We start from the raw sequence: 22,185 nt of genomic DNA on the forward strand, positions 1-22,185 counted from the left end.
CAGTATAATAAAAATATACTGCGTAATCTGAACGGACACGAGATTCGAGTAGGACTGAGTAGGTAATAAAATTCACTATTAGAATGGACTTCTTAATTCATATTTCCAACGTTATGAATAAGTAAATCAATTATAACCTACTCACTATGCTGATCCACACTACGTGACGCGAAAACGTGACGCACAGCAGGAACTGCCACAAAACGTGTCTCACGGCGTTTAAAAAAAAACCAATTGTCTCTGGCACAGCACTTTTGAACGACCTCCGTGATTTCAAGTTTCGAACGCACGTGACCCGGCAAACTTGTCTGTGATAATGGTCAAATGAGGACTACACGCGTTCCCGTATGTATCTCTTAGTGATTTTAAACAACAACGACTCAGACGATGGCAAAGATAAGTTTGTCATAAAATGATTCATCGGTGCCTTCGTGCATTAACCTGTTACAATTTTATTGTTTTGTTGCAATACGATAATAAAATTGAACTTGAATAGGTTCTTGAAAATAAGCAGTTTTTATCTAATGGAGATGTTTTTAGCGTGGGTATTACTACAAAATATAGCAGGTTATACAAGTAAGGTTAGCTGATTAAGCAAAAAGGTCAAGTAAAAACGGTAAGCAAAAACACGAACAGAGGTAGGTATAACTAACGTAACTAACTACTCATGTTGAACGAGCTATTAAATGTGTAAGTTATTATAATTAGCCATTTATCACGCCTATTATGATTTTAGATTTAAGTAAGTAGATTTAAATTCATTTATTTCTCAATATTAAATCATTTTACCGTTTAGACTCACTTGTTTTAGTCACTCGCGCGACATGTTTCGGAGAGCCTAGGTCTCCTTTCTCAAGCACTAATAGTGCGAGCAGCGTTCACGACGACCGTGCTATTAGTGCTTGAGAAAGGAGACCTAGGCTCTCCGAAACATGTCGCGCGAGTGACTAAAACAAGTGAGTCTAAACCGTAAAATGATTTAATATTAGTATGTCTCACAACAGTTTAAATTCGATTATTTCTCAATAAGTATTAAGTAGCTACTGAAGTAAAGGATATTGTTTAAATAAATAAATTATATTATTTATACCATTCGAAGTGATACATGAAAATAAATACATGCTTTGTGAAAAAGGGAGTGACAGTGATTTTATTATTCATAATATAATTTATTAATATATTTATTATTATTTATTTATTTAAACATCATCATTCATTATCATGATTGAAACATTGTTATAATTGAAACTTTAAACTATTATATGAAACACAATTTTATTATGTATTTATACAAAAATTCCTAATCGTCATATCTTGTTGTTGCATTAAAACACGTTTGATTAAGCTATATGTATAAGGTTTTTTTTATTTATTTTTTATTTGGGATCACAATACATCATGAAACAATTATCTGTAGCAAATCTGTAGCTATTTTTTTGCGAACTTTATTTGATCTCATTGAATACCTTGATTAGTTATTTAAAAATGATTAGATATAACAAATTCTCTTTTATTTTGCCGACTATATTAAGGTGTTTTAAACGTCCCCACATAGTGTTTCAATTAACACCTATGGGGTCAATTAAACCACTCATGTTCTGTTCGCTTCTATCATAAATATAAGGATATACGTTGACCAAGATCTAGTAAGTTTTTCTTCAACTATACGGTTCCTTAAACTCCACTTTACACGGAAAAAAAAGTTGACTTGAACGAAGAAAACAATTCTTGAATCAAGAAAATTTAAACTTTAAATTTTCTTGATTCAAGATTTTTTTATTTCGGTCTTTAAATTTTAGAGAAAGACCGAAATTATCTTGAACCAAAAAAAAACTTGGTCTAAGAAAAAAATTATTGAGCCAAGAAAAAATTTTTTGAGCCAAGAACTTTTTTTCTTGGTTCAAGATTATTTCGGTCTTCCTTAAAATTTTCTTCGTTCAAGAATATTTTTCTTGGTTCATGTCAACCTTTTTTTCTGTGTAGGGCCGTAACTGCGACGTGAATGACCGAGGACCGTTAGTATGCATGTCGGGTATCCGTCAACCGCTGCCGGTTCATAGTTTATCCCTCTCAACGCCACGCTTATCGTGTGCGGCTAATGGTATCAATGGTACTGGCTGGCGCGCGTCAGTTGACGTCTTTCGGGCCAATTTGAACAATGATCTATTTATCAACTAGATATCCACTAGATATGAAACACAAAAGGTTAACGAGATATTTAAGAAAGTCATGTCAAATTTGACATTTCCGCGATTCCGAATGTCCTCTTGAAAGATCTCTTTAAGATTTGCTTGAGATATTACTTAGACATCCAATGGATATCTAATGGATATCCCAAAACGTCACAATAATTGTAGCGTGAAATGACAATTGGTTTCTCGAATCGAACTGCAAAAGATAACTAGTTGAGAACTAAACTATAACGTACCTATTAGATCTCGTATTGTTCTCGTATCTAGTAATTATCACGTTGTTCGAATTGACCGGTTTGGCGGTCAAAGGGTTAGGCAGCTTTACATAATAAGCAGTTCTAGTATTGTATGTATGTATGCACTTGAGACCTATGAGGCGAGTCAAAAGCACCCGTGTCAAGGCAAGGCTCGAGCTCCTACTTTTCGAAATGTGACTCAAAAAGACTAGTTTGTTGCTGACTGCGATGTTTTAAGAATCCACACGTGTATTTTGAAGCGTTATTCTAAATAGGAGTATAGGAGCAAAGAAAGTCGTCGGTTTTGAAAATAATTTTCGTATCTCTCTTGAATTGAATGTCAAGATGTTTCCAATAAATTATTTAGTCAGTAACAACTCCAATTCATAAATACATAATTGATTAAAATAGGAATACAGAATGTTTTTGAAGCATTATGACGGTAATGACCATTGCAAAAGTCGGCGTCTGACCTTTGCGAAGCAATTATCTCACGTGCGTCGGTATTTCCAGAACCTGTAGTGATCATCATCCTTTGTTACACACACACAGTTACACACAGAACAGTTAGAAGTTTTATTTTGTAAAATGTTTAACTGTAAATGCAAATTGAGTAAATAAAATAAAAAATATTTAGTTAACTACACTGCTACCTATACAATGATATTTATATTAATTTTAGTTTCATTGAAAACCTCACACACACACACACACACACACACACACACACACACACACACACACACACACACACACACACACACACACACACACACACACACACACACACACACACAACAATTACACACAGAACAGTTAGAAGTTTTATTTTGTAAAATGTTTAACTGTAAATGCAAATTGAGTAAATAAAATAAAAAATATTTAGTTAACTACACTGCTACCTATACAATGATATTTATATTAATTTTAGTTTAATTGAAAACCTACCTGGTTTTACACGGTTCTTGCAAAAGTAATTAGGGTTCCGTGTTCCGTACCAAAAAGGTACAAAAGAAACCCTTATGGTGCGACTGTCGGGCTGTCACGATTAAATATCTCGAGAACTACTAAAGATCGATTTGAAATTTGGACGCTAACCCAAACACATTGGAAGTAAGAAGTGTACTTTTTTATTAATTTTTATTAATTATAGCAAATGCCCAATATAAAGAGGGGGCAAATTTTTAAAGTCTAGTTACTAGGTCGAGTGGGAATTGGGATATCATTTGAAAGAACTTGAATTGAACATTACAAAACAATGTTTTTTTTTATTGAAAAAAATGAAGAAAAATGAAAAAAAAAAAAATACCATTGCAAAAAATGCAGGTATTGAAGAGAATGCTAACAAATAATACCCCTATTTTGAATTTTAATTTTAATGTTTAAAGCTCGTTATCATGAAAACCCCAAGCCACCCCAAGCGGACCCCAGGCTGCTATGAGCCGTGGCAAAAGCCGGGACAACGCGAGGAAGATGCTGATCATGAAAACGAATTATATAACAATGATTTGGGCTAATGATAGTAAACACTAGAAAATGACATCAAATTAAAAAAATACAGCGTATTACAACAATGTGTTATAGGTTATATGCATTAAAACAATATTGAAAGAATAACTTTACAAAAGCAAGCAGGTAAATTCCCATTTGTAATTATTAAACGTCTTATTTCTGATAACTAACTGTGTACAATCATCCTACAATTAAATAGTCATCAAGCAATTAGCATTACAAAAGAACACTTTAACTGTATAGCATCGTCAAATCGTAAAAAAAGGACTGTTATCTGAAATAATGATCTTACTTGTCTGAATGCCATAAACAAAACTAATGTCAGACCTAGACCTAGTGTAAATTTCATTCGATAACGTGACGATGACGATAGAGTTTGCGTTGTCTATTATTTTGAACAGCGCGCCAAGCGGGACGTTTTGGAAACTCAAAATCCCACACAAAATGACACTTAACGCAAACGCGTACGTCGTCACGCTATGGAATGAAATTTACACTTAGGGGTACTGAGGGCCTACCGCGAACCACGTTCGACGTGTTGCCTCTCTGTCGCACTTGTAAATTCGTACGTAAGTGTGACAGGGAGGCAACATGTCGAACGTGGTTCGCGGTAGGCCCACTGAAGTTTCACTATAGTTTTCTTGACATGAGCTCTTGGGGGTCTACCGCCATCGCCATTCAACATCTGAACGTTCGTTCGCCTGATGTTTGTCTAGGTATATCTCTGACTAGCGACCCGCCCCGGCTTCGCACGGGTTAACAAATTATACACCTAAACCTTCCTCAAGAATCACTATTGATAGGTGAAAACCGCATGAAAATCCGTTCAGTCGTTTTTGAGTTTATCGCGAACATACAAACAGACACGGCTGGAGACTTTGTTTTATAGATGTAGTGATATGTGCGCTATTGAATACTAGCTTTTGCCCGCGACTTCGTCTGCGTGGACTTGGTAACAGCAGCTAAAGTAAGTATAGCGCCTGGAAAAATTCTCATAGCAATCATTCAATTTGAGCATATTATGCACACAAATTAGCAGGCACTTCATTAATTATCTCAATTCCACCCCGCTTTTTACTTTCTTAAGGGATGATTTTCGGGATAAAAACTATCCTATGCCCTTCTCAGGGACTCAACCTATCTCTATGCCAAATTTCAACTAAATCGATTCAGCGGTTTAAGCGTGAAGAGGGAACACACAGACAGAAAGACAGACAGACAGACTTTCGCATTTATAATATTAGTATGGATTTGATAGGGGTGAATATTAGATAGACGAACAAATAATATTAAATCTAATACAATAACGCTTGCCTGTCATCATTTAATAGAATAATCGCGATAATAGACATAAGCAGAGCACGGAAGCCCTCAGTAACAACGTTTAAGGTAACAAGTTAGAACACGGCGACGTGTCGCGACTGCAGACATATCGCCGCGTCATGTCGCTGTGTTAAAATTGCGCATGACTACTGATCTGCGGTCGGGCGACGTGACTTCGTGTCGCTGACTTCGAATGGTATTTCATAGAAATACATAGTAACCATTCGTGTCGCCGTCGCGACACGTCGCCGTGTTCCAACTTGTATCTTAATCGTCAAGAAACATCGACAACATTTGTCTACAAATAAGTCTATCAAGTTCCTCGTTAATGCTGGTTCGTCAAATCCCTCCAATTCGTCCCAATCCAATTGAGATCCGAACCTAAGTCAGTGCGCAATTGACCTCATAAAAGATTACTCTAAATTGGTCCTTCCCGTCTGGTAGCTGTAATGTTCCGAGTACTAAAAAGGCAGTAAAGCTATAATCTCAGATTTACATAGTATCTTTTTGAAAAGGATTATTGGCTGTTCATCATTCGACCCATAAATGGACAGGGCTAGTACGTAGCCCAATGACACTCACAAAAACCCAAATGATGTGTGAACGCGTGGCCATTGTACCACGCGCTCGCACAAAAGAAACAATGGCTTTTGTTTAACATATTAGGGTCTTTGGCGTAAAAATCATTTGAGAAGATCCAAATCCAAACTATATATGGTTTTAATTTCAACTCGATACTTCCACGCGTTCCGGAGATAAAAGGTCTTGACAGACAGAACGGACACCAAAGTGATCCTATAAGGGTTATTTTTTTTCCTTTTGAGGTACGGAACCCTAAAAAGGGCTAAATCATTTTCACCAACATCGCTGACTCAACTGTACTTTTTCACAATCTATCCAGTTATTGTTTGGCCCTTCAAGTTGTTTATACTGAAGAATGGAATCAACAGTGTTTACTATAACTGACTCACGATCAAAACTTTACGCAGCTATAAAACGACTTATGTGCCTGTAAAACTTAATCCATTTACGACTTTACAGTCTTACATCGTCCAGTGCGCAAATTTAAGCCATAGCGCGATTATCGTGGAACTAAAATGTCATATGTGCAATGGTTGAATGAGGGCTACCGTTTTTGTGCTCACCAGTTGGCGCCACTGTAGATGTAGGTCCAGAAAAACAGATCTCAAAATTCTTCTACGCTTATTTTTATAAAATCAATACGTTCTAATATAAGTACACAAAGGTATTTTAACGTGTCATTTTTTCAACCTGTTTAATTTTGATATTGTTTTCGGTTACTGCGATAGTTACTCATAATACTCATGAAATAAAACTATGAAAACGGATTATATCGCGTATATTGAATTTACACTTTTTTTAGACCACTAACATTTATTAAGCTAAGTATAATAATAATAATATCTATTGCTTACCATGATTAATCAAAGATGGACAAAGATTTACCACAATTATGAATAAGGAGTGATAATTCCCGATAAATAAGCTTGAAACCCATGAAACCCCCCAAACTTGTATGCATTTGACATTTTGAAAGACCTCCATCTACACTAGCGCCCCTAGCGGCGAAATTAAAAGCGGTAGCCCTCATTGGTCTCAGGTTGATTCTTTATAATAGGGCAATTATATGGACTAGGACTAGGACTTTAAGGAGGCGATGAGGCATCGTGGATATTTAAATCTTGACCGTTAAAAGGATAAATTATACTGTACTTACAAAATAAATTATGTATGAGATGATATCTGCGTAGGTACTGTTGGTATATGCCTAGTACTTACATGTGCAGTCGGGTTACAGTTGTTTCATTCAACTCAAAAAACCGGCCAAGTGCGAGTCGGACTAGCGCACCGAGGGTTCCGTACTTTTTAGTATTTGTTGTTATAGCGGCAACAGAAATACATCATCTGTGAAAATTGAGATACAGCCTAGTGACAGACAGACAGACCGACGGACAGACGGACAGCGGAGTCTTAGTAATAGGGTCCCGTTTTTACCCTTTGGGTACGGAACCCTAAAAAACTAAACTTAATATTTTGGATATAAAGGGAAAAAGGTTACGCTGCGTCTTACGTAGGCGAACACTCGCGAACGCGAAGCGGCGCGGTGCGGTGGGCCCAAGTCGTTCGCGTTCGCAACGAGATCGCCCACGTCGGACACTTCTATCAGGTATCGAAGGATTGATTCACCCCGCTCCGCGCCGCGCCGCGCCGCTTCGCGTGTTATTCGCCTACGTAGTACGGTGCGTTAGGGGCTTAGTTAGATTCGAACTCACAGGGTTATGGGATGCGGACACCGGCCTACCACTACCAACCCAAAGAAATGGGTGCGTAGCCAACACGCCAACAGCTCGTAGGAGACGAAACAACTGTTACTATCGTGTCGCACTAATATGAAAGGGTGAGATGACTAGACTACGCTACGGAGCGTTAACGATTGGCATGTTAGCTAAGCACCCTCTGATGAATTAGCTAAAACAAATTCTAATTCCAAGTTTCTTTATTTTCGTATTTAAATTCGTTTTTAAATATCAACATTTGCAGATTCAAATAATTAGATTTGCATTTCAACTAAATTTACTACGCTAAAATTGGAGGTGCATAAGACTTTTTGTGAGTACGCAGCAGAAATGCCGTGGTTCACGGCCTGGCCTTTCAATTTGACGCCATTATTATTTCTATTATCGGACAAACAACTGATTGAGAAATTACTTGATTTCTTCAATAGTCTTCTATTGATTCATTTGTAAAAATAAGAGAAACTGATTGTTATTGTACTCCTTCACATTGCGATAATCATTAAGGTGCAGTGTTGCAAAGTTTTGAGTTATATTATATACATATTATATATTAACACTTTAAATTGGTTGTTTTATTTTACGTTGTTTTATGTTATGTTGTTTTAACACCCCCTGGCACTGACTAAAATAACCGACTTGGTTTCACATTCTCATAACTTTTTTGTATTAGAAGGACGTGCGTTGCGAGACTTGCATCTTTTTACATGCAATGTTTTGATAGGATTGTTAATTACACGAAGAACACAGGTAGGCATACGGCAGGATTTCCCGTCACATGTCAGGACTTTCGGTCCTTCGCCAGCATTACGGGGGGAGTTGGCGAGTGTCAGGGTGTTTTAAAACGTTTGGAGTTGGGCAGAGGGAAGGAAAGGTTATGCTTTAGCTACAGCATATAGTGGCAAAAACGAGTGCTAACCAAATTAAGAGATTTTTAAAAACTTCTAAATACGGAGGTCTAATTAAAGAGACTAGGCGAGGGGGGATTTTTTGGAGAAATGAAATGACTGTCCAGAAAATGTCAGGATTTATAGGATGATGTCCCGACTTTTGTCAGGGTAGTACATATTCCTATGGTAACCCAAAACACAGGACGGATCATTACGAACTGGTATCAGACGTTTCGGTCCTCGAGTTAATTTTCCAGTCAACTTGAGATCTCTTAAGTGGTGTTCAAAAAGTAAGATTATTTTGGTTTTAACTTCTGTTCGCTAAGTGGCGTATAAAAAGTAAGCAGCTGGTTTTGTTACAAGTGTTTGTCAGGTTTCTTGGAACAATGGAGTGGTCGACAGATTCTTGAAGAGGTATCAGGTTCGTGCATGGACGGTAAAACAAGATTTTGTAATAGAGTAACTTAGAAACTAGATGTTTTGCATATGAATGAGAATTTAATGAAAATTATAAATCCGTACTAATCCATACTAATATTATAAATGCGAAAGTGTGCCTCGTCTGTTACCTCTTCACGGTTAAACCGTTGAACAGATTTAGTTGAAATTTAGCATAGAGATAGTTTGAGTTCCGGGGAAGGACATATGATAGTTTTTATCCCGAAAATCATCTCTTAAGAGGGTGAAAAGCGGGGTGGAATCATGGTGGAATTGAGATAATTAATGAGTTGCCTGATAATTTGTGTATAATTTGTATTATGCTCAAATTGAATGATTGCTATAAGACTTTCTCCAGGCGCTAAACTTGCTCTAGCTGCTGTTACTGACTCCACGCAGACGACGTCGCGGGCAAAAGCTAGTAATATTATAAATGCGAAAGTGTGTCTGTCTGTCTGTTACCTCTTCATGCTTAAACCGCTGAACCGATTTAGTTGAAGTTTATCCCAGAAATCATCCTTTAAAGGGCTGAAAAGGGGGGGTGGAAGTTTGTACGGGAAATCGATAAAAAGCATATTGGATAAAAATAAGCTACCTAAATTACTAACTCCACGCAGACGAAGTCGAGGGCAAAAGCTAGTACATTAAAGATATTTTCTAGAGATAATGACAGCATTAGGTATTCTGTAATTACGTAAATCTGTATAAGTACAATGCATTTAATTCATTGAATTCATTATCAGTCAATTCAGCCACGATAAGGAATACTAGTGTTTATTAAACACAAGTCCTTGATGAAAAACATTAGCGATCGGAGAGAAAACATTTAGTGCTTAGCACGTGCCCGTTAAAAACAATTCTGCATGAGGCGTCCCTGTCGCTCGAATAAGCAAGTGATAGAGAGACAGATAACGAAATTTCAATTTTCGCGGTGATTTTTTTGCCGTTTTTTGCGTAGTGGTACGGAACACTTCATGCGCAAGTCTGACTCGCACGTAGCCGGTTTTTTATACAACCGAAGAACTGCACCCGCTCTCGGAGCGTCGGTTTACCTTATTAAATTATTCGAACTTAATAAACTTAACCACCTTAAGTAAAAATGTATGTTATATACAAACCGGGCAGCGAACTTTGACCTGTCTTAGCCTTCATTACGACTCAGACACTGGTTCATTAAGCAAATGTCTTATTCAAGGATGTTGGTAGAATTGGTTGAATCTGAATGAATTTACCCAATCCCTTGCGCAAGTAATGACGACAATCATCGCAAAATGAGTTCGATGTCAAGATCAGCAATCTGTCACTTTCATGAGAACTTAATATCGTACATCCTACGGATGGTATAGAAAGGATCGCAATCTCTTATGGCAGAATTGTTGTAAAAGTGACCGCGTTAAGCTTTAAATAATAGTTCCTAATCTCTCCGGTGGCGCTAGTTAGGCTCTGGGACATGAGTATAACATGAACCATATAAGGCAACAAATAACCCGACCAAATTACGTAGGTTGTTTTTGGTAGTATTTCGGTGTATGGTGGCGCCGCCTAATTACTGTTTTTTGATGGACACTTTTCATACATAGAGATTTGGCTCCTTTATACAGTCTCCATGGTACATCCTCTTTTTGTAATGATGGGTCAAACACATTTTAGAAAAAGGTCGCTTCTGCAAGACAATACAATAAAAGTTAACGACTGGCACATTATATACATCCCGTTTTCTTATTTGAGTCTTAAGTACTGAAAAAATTATCCCGCGTGTACCTAAGGGTGTAGAGTAAAAATGGGGCATTTTCTATGAAAAGGGACCTTATTGTCGATGGCGCTTACGCCGCACAGCGTCGCGCGGCATTGTATTTATATCGGAGCATCGTTAATAATGGCGTAAGCGCCATCGACAATAAGGTCCCTTTTTAAAGAAAATACCTCAAATTAGCTTTAGATTCCCTTTGCCATGTCTACAGGAAAGACGGGAACAAGTTAAGCATTCTATAAAATGTGTATGACCCTGATGACAGACGGACAGACGGACAGCGGAGTCTTAGTAATAGGGTCCCGTTTTTACCCTTTGGGTACGGAACCCTAAAAAATGATTGAATGTTAATTCTTGCAATGTTTAAATTTTACGTCATTGCATTTTTTTGGACAAAGTTTGTTAACAATTATAGCTACTAATTTCCAAACCTGTTAAACCTAATTAATTAATAGCAGCAGAGAACCTGTAAAGGCTAACAGGTTATACCTACTTAATGTAACATTACAAAACATTGCACGTTTACATTACTTACACCTTACACCTTTTCATGTCACACTGTTTTTGCTATTAGGGTTTTCGGCAGTACCCGAAATGAGACCAATGGAACCTTACTACCTAGCTCCCTACGCCTCCGAAACAATTTTTCGAAACTCTGTCTTTTATTTGCGTTAAGTGTCATTTTGTATGAGATTTTGAGTTTCCAAAACGTCCCGCTTGGAGCGCTGTTCAATATCCCACACAAAAAAAGACATAACGCAAACGCGAACGCACGTCACGCTATCGAATGACATTTACACGAGGAATTTAGATAACTTCACCAACTACGATGACAGAATTGACTAACCTACTATTCAATCAAACTATTATTGTAGTACAGCTGCAGAGAAAAGGCACCCCCCCCCCCTGCATACAAAGTTCTGTAAATTGGTATGGACGTAGGCCCACTTTCACCATTCTACTAGGGTTAGGGATGACTCACGTTAGACCGGGCCGTGTCCGGGCCGGAGCTTCCGGCGCTTACTTTTCATGACAGGTGATCACGTGGTGCTTTCCATAGAAAACGAAGCGCCGGAAGCTCCGGCCCGGTCTAACGTGAGTCATTCTTTAACCGGTTAAAACTGGAGTTACCATGGTTACCAGTAAATTTGACACAGGGTTAATGGTTTAACCCCGGGTTAGTAGGATGGTGCAAGTGGGCCTTAGTAATTTAGGCAAACGAAGAGTAATGTTAGTAGGCGCATGTAGGCGGTTTTGGGGTAAAATGCGACCTAAATATAGTAGCGAGAAGTTTTACGCAGCGTACTACGTAGGCGAACAACATGCGAATGCGAAGCGGCGCGGCGCGGAGCGGGGTGAATCAATCCTTTGATACCTGTGTCCAGTGCCGGCCCGAGTCCTTGATCAGGGTAGAGCGAAATCGGGTTTTGGCGCCCTTCGTTGAAGCTTTTTGTTTTTACCCAAAAGCAAAACGAACCGTATTTTGGGCCTGCGTCACACTCGCGTCTTTTAAAACTATTTTTTTTTCTGATTTGCCATTTTGGCGCCCCCTTTGCCATCCGGCGCCTAGAGCGGCCGCTCCACTCGCTCTACCCTAGATCCGGCCCTGCCTGTGTCCTACGTGGGCGATCTCATTGCGAACGCGAACGCCTTGAACCCGCCGCGCCGCGCCGCTTCGCTTCGCGTTTGCGAGTGTTCGCCAAGACGCAACAACAACGTAAGACAATTTTTAGCAACGAAAACTAGCACCTGAGATAGATATAAAACATAAGTTACTTAAATGTTCATGCTAAGTTTGAGCGTAACTGTGATTGTATGATAGCGGCTTTTTGGCGGCGTGTTCGTGACTCTCAAGGTGTTCAAAAAAACCGGCCAAATGCGAGTCGGACTCGCGCACCGAGGTTTCCGTACTTTTTAGTATTTGTTGATATAGCGGCAACAGAAATACATCATCTGTGAAAATTTCAACTGTCTAGCTATCACGGTTCATGAGATACAGCCTGGTGACAGACAGACGGACAGACGGACAGCGGAGTCTTAGTAATAGTGTCCCGTTTTTACCCTTTGGGTACGGAACCCTAAAAATGGATGGTAGATAGATAGTTTACGAGTCTCTTGAGATAGATTAATCTTGAGTCGAATTTGTCTTTTTTTTTCGTCTCTGGAAGTAGGTCGATACAACGGCTTTGTCGCTGTTTTGTCACGATTGGGTTCCGCGCGACTAATGATAGATTTGGGTTCCTTTTAGCAGAAATAGAACTTAACTTAAGTAATGGGGAGTCAACTTATTTGCTAAATTGTCTCTTAGTTTTTATTAATCGTTATATTTTTTGCTATTTCTTAGGGTTCCGTGCCCAAAGGGTAAAAACGGGACCCTATTATTAAGACTCCGCTGTCTGTCTGTCCTTTTGTCCCTCTGTCTGTCTGTCATCAGGCTGTATCTCATGAACCGTGATAGATAGACCGTTGAAATTTTCATAGATGATGTATTTCTGTTGCCGCTATAACAAATATTAAAAACAGAGTAAAATAAATATTTAAGTGGGGCTCCCATACAAGTCATACAACAAACGTGATTTTTTTCCGTTTTTGAGCGTAATGGTACGGAACCCTTCGTGCGCGAGTCCGACTCGCACTTGGCCGGTTTATTTCTGTATATTTCACTGGTGTATCTATTATATTTTATTTTAGTAAGTATACCTACTAATATGGTGCGTTGTCGAGTTGTTATTAGGTTTAAGGTGTATTCGGGTCATTCCAAAGAAGTGCCGAAGGTCAGGTAACTCCAAAAATGGAATCTAAAATGATGGAGTTATGGGTGAGTTTCGGAATTACTGACCATTTGGAGTAGTCGGAATTGCCCGAATACACCTTAATGCCTAGTCAGAACATAATTATTTTATTTTTGGTAAATATGTATTTAATTTAAACTATTTAAACCTAGTATAGTATTTAAACCTACTTATATTTAATTTATTATTTTTAATCAATTAAACAATATATTTTCCATCACACTTGCTCAAACAAAATCTTATTCCATGCAGGTGTACTAAAGGACAAAGGCCTATATATATTATTCCCGCTGGAGTTATGGATTGTGAAAAAAAAAAGCTATAACTCCCTAGGGACTTACAGTTTTATTTTGAACCAAGTGGGTATAAAATAGTGACGTTTATGATTTAATATTTTTGTTTATGTTTAAAAATATTTACAAGTAATTTAATAGCCGGTTAAAATATTTTACACAATTTTCCTGTCAAAAAATGACAATACCTATGGCGGACGAATATTTAAGAACTATTTCGCTTTAGTTTTTTATTCGCAAGTGTGATGAAAGCCTGCGGCACAATGTACTATTATTTCAAATAGGTAGAACATTTAATGAATATAAATAGTACCATAAGCATTCCACTTAATAATTCTTAAATTAAAGCTGTCGTCAACTGTCGTTCAACTCTCATAAGAAACTTGTTAGGTATATAGCCAGTTGTAATATAAATTAACAAACTTACCTGAGATTACAATTCCATCAAAATCCAACCAGAAACCGATTTCCTAGGAACATGGACGATATCGAAAACATCCTCTTAAAACAACAACATCGGTAGCTTTCAACAATAGAACACGATACCGCGAAATCACAGCAATTTACAAAAAAACTAACCGACCGAACTAAACACAATCACTACAGACTTTTAGTGGCACAATACTGCTTAAAAAAGTTGATCTTTGATACAGTCTCATTTAGGAAATTGTTTTTTAAGTTTTTTTTCGTCCGCGCGCATCTAAAACTCGCGTCGGTGACGACAATCCGCACGGCGGCCGGTCACTGACTGAGCATTTGGCATTTGGTCTAGGTATTTGTTTTGACTTGCGACTGTGGTCGGGCAACAAGTTGTTAAAATTACCTGTAATATTACATTTCTTTCATCGCTATTGTTACTAATGCTTTAGTCCTTATTAATTAATTTTTCACGATTAAACTCTTATTTAAATATTATAAAAATATTCATAGATTGCCAATAAAGTCAAAACTTTTAAGTTATGCAGTTTTATTGCCATCTATCCTCCATTATGGTTACAACAAATATGCTTGTAAAATGTATACATATACATTTTACTAGATGGCGCTTAACCATGTAAAAGCGCCATCTTACGGGTAGTAGCAGAACTAATGCATGCCCTTGCGAACTACAAAATGTTGACCCCCTTGGATATCGTTATGATTTTTGGTGTTATCAATAGATGGCGCTAAATTAAATATTTTACGTGTAATCATGGACTAGGTATTAGTTTATTCATAGAGTAACTTATACTAGAGCGGTACTGTCATAGTAAATTTTGTAACCCCAGTAAATTCACTGCCATCTGTCGACACACTTTAAAACTAAAAATGAAGATTTATAAAAATACGATAATATGTATTTAAATATGGATAAATGTTTTTTTTATTTGCTTTAATTATTTTTATATGATTTTGACCCATGTTCTTTCACTGGTATGCGTTAAAATTATAAATAACAAAAGAAACAGTCAACGCCCTCTATACGAGTGTAGGCCAAAACTAGTGGCGCCATCTGATCGAGAATCAAATTTTCGTGATTTTCGAGGCACGTTTTTTCCTTAGACTGTATCCATCTATTACGGAGTTATATCTATCTTTGGTTTATTGCAGAATAAAAATAAGTACAAATGGCGGATTTAATGCCTTAAGGCACTATACCAGTCAACCATAGGGCAAAACAGAAGTTCTCGATTCTCGAACGTGGGAAAAATATGGTTTATAGGTTTATACGAGTAATCCATACAACTTCCATACTAATATTACCTATAATTGCGAAAGTCAGTCTGTGTGTGTTACCTCTTCACGCTTAAACCGCTTGAAATTTGACATAGAGATAGTTTGAGTCCCGGGGAAGGACATAGGATAGTTTTTATCCCGGAAATCATCCCTTAAGAGGGTGAAAATTATCTATTTATCAAGTAATAAATAAAATTACAATATTATAAAATTAAAACTAACCTATTAAACCTAAACTGTATACACTTACTAGTATATAAAAACTTATTAATCACAAACTAGTCCCGTCAAAAATTTCCTTTTAAGTCCCGAACTGTTCCCTACCTGGCCCAAATGTTCCAAATATGCCAGCTGCGTTGCCACGCTGAATGGCTAAGGATATTTGTTGGACCAGGTAAGATCCAGCACGGGGGTCACAGCCTCTGTCCCTCAACTGACGCCCGATCTCCCTGACCAGCTTTTTGGCCTCGGCGCACCATGGCCCAGCCGTTTCGACAGCAACCGGAATGAAGTCATACACTGGTCCAAGGTTGGCGTATTTGCTGTGTTTGACCTTAGCAGCGGCCTCAGCCGCTGCACCTGCCTTTTTAAATGTGTGGCCGACATGAGAGGGAGCAAACGTGCACACACATGTGGCATCCCACAGCAGGCTCCGGCCTTTTGCCCACGGGACCAGTGTAAGACCGTCCGGCCTTTTGCCATCTGTACGGCTTAAGCCAGGAGGCTCTAAAATGCATGGTATGTTCGCCGAGACTAAAGCGCGTCGAAGCAGCTCGTTAATGGCTTGGTGCCTAGGTATTCGCCCTACACATCGGACGCAACTAAGCCCGGGTTGCCCATTAACCTCGACCATTACCCCGCAAGGGCATCTGTGGGGCTCACATACCCTGCTCCCAAGACGTAATGCGACACTCACCCTCACAGTGTCATTGTCCAGCAACGTTCCTAAGTGAGGTGATGGCAACGCGTGCAGCCAAGCTTCTGATTCGGGCTCCGCAACGGCCTTCAAACGGGCTGCATCTGCCCCGAATGCGCCATCCAATAAACTCGCATGTACTTGTTTACAAAGAATGTCGTCCCAAAGCCTCTGTGAAGCAGGATTCTCGGGTTGTAAGCCTTCTGGCGAGACAAACGGACAACAAACGGAACGTAGGTACTGTCACCGTCCATCTTAGCGACAAGTACCGACGACGCGTGAGCCGAGGCAAGAAAAGCGACAACCCCGAAATTTATCTCACTTCCACCCCGAAAGTGAGATAAGATAATTGATGCATGCCTAACAATTATTAAGTATTATGCTCAAATTGAATCCTTGCATTTACATTTTATCGAGGCGCTAGAATTGTCTCTCAAATAAGGATATAAGGAAGTTGGTATAGGGATTCCATAAAAAGCAGTGGATAAAAAAGAAGCTACCCAAAATACTAATTCTACGCAGACGAAGTCGCGGGCAAAAGTTAGCAGTGGAATTAAATGGAAATAAATAACCTGCTTCTGGGATCCCTTTATTATGCTTCAAAAATAGTTTTGGAATAATACGGATAGTAGCCTGCGTCGTCAAATAACCTAAAATGCATAATAAGCATTTCGTAATCTAATGTTACTTAACTCTACTTAATATTGACACAATTAGGGATATTTTTCCAAACTTAGCTTATTTATCCATATAAACCAGATCTACCCTTCCATTCTAATGGAGTACCACTGCTGGTTGCAGAATTACCTCCTATTATCCTCCACTCTGGCATCTCAGGAGTTATAATTCTATGAATACCATCCTTTCCATAATCCATGTACTTTACTTGTCCTTTTCGTTGTTTCAATGTTGTTAGGGATCCCTTTGCGTATTGCGGTTGCTGTATCTCTGACAAGGCTTGTCTCAGTAATGCAGCGTCTTTAAATTTAGTTTTGCTTGAGCCCTGAGGTCCTTTAGGTTTGTTTTTGCTTGAGACCTGAGGTTTTTTTGTCTTTGACTTTTGGGAATCTTTTCTAAACGATACTAGTTCTTCAATAGGCAAAACTCTCAATAATCCATTTTCGGCTTTGGAACTACGCTCATTGACACTAGCCTCAGAATGATGTTTGTGTGGAGAAATGGACAAGGGTACGATGCCTAAAATTTTTGCAGGCTGTATCATTGTGAGTAACAATCCTTCTAAATAGGGTACTTTTGATGACGTTGTAGACTCGTGTGTGCTTTGTTTCATAAAGCGATCGTAAGAAAATGGTTTTCCCACTAAAATAGGTCTGAGCTTTAAGTTATCAAGGCTTGATATTTTACCGCTGCCATCTAAAAGAGTTCCCTCACCAGTAACAATCCAACCGTTTTGCAAAAGAACGTTTCGTATTGCTCTGTCCAATGCTATGATATCTGCTGTGCTTGTAGGTATTCTATTACCATTGAGAGTTGTGATTCTGAGTTGCTCTCTAAGCCAATGGCCGAAGGCTGGATCTTCTATATATTGATGATGGTAATTAAAAGGTTTGTACCTATTTATTCTAAATTTCTCCCAATTATTAGGGATACGTGATCCCCCTTCCCAATAAGTTTTGATGGTCTTGTAAGTCCAACCTATAATTCTGCCATATTTATCTTTTCTAGGCACTTTCATTCTTTGGAACGTTGGAGTTTTAATTTCTTTATCACCCGAAAACTGGAATCTCTCGGTTGGCGGAGGTCTGATATGAATGGAATGATTAGCTTCGTCTAAAGAATTCTGTTCTTTATGCCAAATCGTTTCAATTCCGCCTGGAGTGTGTTCTGGGCTACTTTCTTCAAACAGATTTTGAGGTTCTAAAGAGTCCAATAAGGTTGAATCTTTTGAAGGTTTATCCAAATTAAGATCATTATCTATTAATGGTTTTACAGACGCGTGGTTTGTGTCGTGAGAATTTGGGTATTCTTTGCCAGAAACAGGTATGAGTTCTGATGAAACGTCTTGTGTTGGAGGCTTAATATTATCAATCACAATTTCTGTCTTTGTTTGGTCATTTCCTCCAGGTACAAGCTGTGAAATGATATCAAGTTCCATTTGCAATTTCGGGACTTCTATGTCAGTTTCATCAATTATGATTTCTGCTTTTTTGTGATCATTTGGATTAGAAATAAAAGCTTCAGGTTTAACATTGTTTTCATCAAGTTGCATTTGCAATTTTGGGATTTTAAGGTCAGTGTCAATCACAATTTCTGGCTTTTTGTGGTCATATTCTCCTGAGATATGCTGGGCATATGAAGTAAAATGTTCAGGTTTAACTGTACTCTGATCAATTTGCATTTGCCACTCCGGGAGTTTCATCCCAATATCATCAATCATAATTCCTGTATTTTTTTGGTCATTTGGATGTGAAATAAAATGTCCAGGTTTAACTTTGATTCCATCAAGTTGCATTAGCCACTCCGGGGTTTTCATTCCAATGTTCATTTCTGTATTTTTGTGGTCATTTGGGTATGAAATAAAATGTCCAGAGTTAACTTTGATTCCATCAAGTTGCATTGGAAACTCTGGGATTTTCATTCCACTGTTATCAATCATCATTTCTATATTTTTGTGGCCATTTGGATGTGAAATAAAATGTTCAGGTTTAACTTGTATTCCATCAAGTTGCATTGGCCACTGCGGGATTTTCATTCCACTGTTATCAATCATCATTTCTATATTTTTGTGGTAATTTGGATGTGAAATAAAATGTTCAGGTTTAACTTGTATTCCATCAAGTTGCATTGGCCACTGCGGGATTTTCATTCCACTGTTATCAATCATCATTTCTATATTTTTGTGGTAATTTGGATGTGAAATAAAATGTCCAGGTTTAACTTTGACTCCATCAAATTGCATTGTAAACTCTGGGATTTTCATTCCACTATTATCAATGATCATTTCTATATTTTTGTGGTCATTTGGATGTGAAATAAAATGTTCAGGTTTAACTTTGATCCCATCAAGTTGCATAGGCCACTCCGGGATTTTCATTCCACTGTTATCAATCATAATTTTTGTATTTTTGTGGTCATTTGGATGTAAAATAAAATGTTCAGGTTTAACTTTAATCCCATCAAGTTGCATTGGCCACTTCGGGATTTTAATTCCACTGTTATCAATCATAATTTCTGTATTTTTGTGGTCATTTGGATGTAAAATAAAATGTTCAGGTTTAACTTTAATCCCATCAAGTTGCATTGGCGACTCCGGGTTTTTCATGCCAATGTCATCAATATTAATTTTTGTTATTTTGTGGTCGTTTTCAGGTATATCTTTATTCTTTATTTGCACTTGCCATTTCGGGATTTCCATGTCAATGTCATTGATCATAATGTCCGTCTTTATGTCGTCATTTTCTCCTGATATCTGCAGTGAATATGAATCAATATGTTCAGGTTTTACCTTGTTTTGATCAAGTGACATATGCCATGTCGGGATTTTAATGTCAGTGTTAGAATATTGTTCATTAAAGTTCAAGTCTTTAGGTATTTTATCATCAGGAACTATAGTGTTTTCTTTACCTTTATTACTGTCATGCTGTGGTACAGGTTCAATATATGTTTTATGTTCCCGTAAATCTTTACTCGGACTGATTTCAAATATATCTCTAATCGACGGATTTTGGTCAATATTATGAATGTGACCATATGTGTCGGGGAAATCGGGAATTTTTCTCTGATGTTCCTTTTGGGGAATGAAGCTGATAATTTCGCCTGTGTCTGGTTTCTTGTATACGAAAACAACTAGTCTCTCGACACCTAAATGATCTGAATCCAAACTGTTGATGATCGTGGGAGTTTCCGTAGGACACACACAATTTTCATTATATTCTTTTACGTACTGTGGGTCAAATCCTGGTAACCTGAAATTAAGTTAAGTGTAAATTTTTGGGTATACAAATGGTAATACCTAAATAGTTGTATTGTCTTAGATTCCATATGTACTTAATCGTGAGATACGCATGTAAATGGATTTAAATAGGTATTTGGAAGTAAATACGTATTTGTTTATAATTGAATTAAGTTTAAAGTAAGTTTTAAGAGTGGTATGGGCATTGTGAATGCCATCTCGCTTTGTGTGGTAGGGCACAGCACAGCGGATGTCATTCCAGATCTAGAGCAGAGTCCTAGGGGAATAAGTACCTCCACCTTACAGAAAACCGCAGCCAAATACCACTAGACCCTACTCATAGTGTTGTGTTCCTGCCGGTGAGTAAGGTTGCTGGAGCTCAACGAAGGTGCGGAGAGTAAGGTTCGGCAACGCGCATGTAACACCTCTGGATTTGCAGGTGTCCATAGGTACGGAGACTGCTTACCATTAGCTGTATGCTTGTTTGCCACCGACGTAGTATAAAAAATTTGATATTTAATGCTTAATACTGACCTTAGTGCGGATGCTTTCACCATCAAGTACATCAACGGTAAAACCTGAAACCAACCAGTTTCTTTCAGTGGCAATTATCGTATGTCTAAAAACAACGTAAGGATGACTAGTAGATAATAACGTCTACCTTTCGTAAGTAGATACTACGTATCTAAATGTTTATTTCTTTATCTCAATATAAACAAGTTTTTTTAGCCCAGTATACATATACATGGTATATATACAATCTGTATGGCACATACAGAGATAGTAGATACAACAAGGGCATAAAGAGATCTATTTTTATCCGAGACAATTTATTGGTTCGAGCGAAGCGAGGACGAATATAGCCGAGGATAAAAATTGTCATTTATGCCCTCTGCTTTTCACTTCGATTGTGAGTAAAATATACAAAAATATCATACAGTATTTATTCAAGACTAAAGAAAATTGTAACCGGGCCGGTCTGGGGCGCGGGGCACGCCGTGCCAAACGGAATCGCGCCGGTCGGGGGCGCGCCGGCAGGGCTGGCAGTTTGTATGGCAGATTTTGGACTTTATTGCTAAGTCAATAACGGTCGTAATAGATGATTTTACTTTATGCTCTAGAACATAATAAGCAACTTTATGTCGTCTAAGCACGACTTAAATCGAACTTTACGAGCATGACAAGTGAAAATAGCATTTAATGGAGTAAGGAACTTGAACTTTATATTAAATATGTAAAATGTCTAAAGGCTCAATCTTGGTGCCAACAAACAACAAAACAAAACATAACAAACAATAACAAAAAATAGAATAAACGACCTTAGACAGGGCAGAAATGACTTAAATTCGACACACTTTTCTTAAGGGGCCCACTGATTACAGTCCGCCGGACGATATCAGCCTGTCAGTTGTTCGGAAGTCGGAACTGTCAAATTTTTGATCTAACTGACAGGCTGATATAGTCCGGCAGCCTGATAATCAGTGGGCCCCTTTAGGCATTATTCTGATTGTTAATATTTTTTGTTAACTAATATGATTGTAGGTACTTACCTTCAATATACTCATGATTACACAAAAGCAAACACCTATCAGCAAATCTCCATCTCTCTGAACGTTCTTAGTTCGGAAAACCCGTTTTATAGCAATAAGCAATTAAAAATAATTAGTGCACCGATGGAAAAGGGAAAACGCACTAAATTAGCGAAGATAATTCACTTTTCTGTCACGGTTTTCTTAATTTAGCAAATTGTACCTTAATTTAGCTAATTGTAATATTAATTTTCGACGTGGTTCCGCGCTATCGGTTTTGTCGTCTGGGTGTTTTTAAAGTAGGTAGGTACCAACTTAGTACTTACACAGCACAGTACCAGTACTACCAGTAGGGTGTATATATGCATAT

The 22,185-nt window shown here is 38.0% G+C and overlaps 2 protein-coding genes across 4 annotated transcripts in view; both read right to left on the reverse strand.

Annotated features, from left to right (window-relative positions):
- The window catches only part of LOC134747271 (torso-like protein), a 66,829-nt gene extending 52,204 nt beyond the window's left edge, over positions 1-14,625 (reverse strand). Inside the window, exon 1 of one of the 3 annotated variants that reach the window (XM_063681891.1) lies at positions 14,169-14,625. The gene's annotated coding sequence lies outside the window, so the exon portion shown is untranslated. The remainder of the gene's footprint in view (positions 1-14,168) is intronic. The other 2 variants (XM_063681890.1, XM_063681889.1) reach the window with 2 other exon arrangements.
- The window catches only part of LOC134747167 (uncharacterized), a 51,885-nt gene extending 29,957 nt beyond the window's left edge, over positions 1-21,928 (reverse strand). Inside the window, exons 1-4 of the mRNA XM_063681746.1 lie at positions 21,837-21,928; positions 20,821-20,864; positions 18,926-20,299; positions 17,062-18,820 (exon numbers count right to left, since the gene is read on the reverse strand). Coding sequence (XP_063537816.1) covers positions 17,116-18,820; positions 18,926-20,299; positions 20,821-20,864; positions 21,837-21,851 — 3,138 coding nt within the window. The 5' untranslated portion in view covers positions 21,852-21,928 and the 3' untranslated portion in view covers positions 17,062-17,115. The remainder of the gene's footprint in view (positions 1-17,061; positions 18,821-18,925; positions 20,300-20,820; positions 20,865-21,836) is intronic.
- Between the last annotated feature and the right edge of the window lie 257 nt (positions 21,929-22,185).

This window comes from Cydia strobilella, chromosome 14 (assembly GCF_947568885.1).
Source record: "Cydia strobilella chromosome 14, ilCydStro3.1, whole genome shotgun sequence".
NCBI lineage: Eukaryota > Metazoa > Arthropoda > Insecta > Lepidoptera > Tortricidae > Cydia > Cydia strobilella.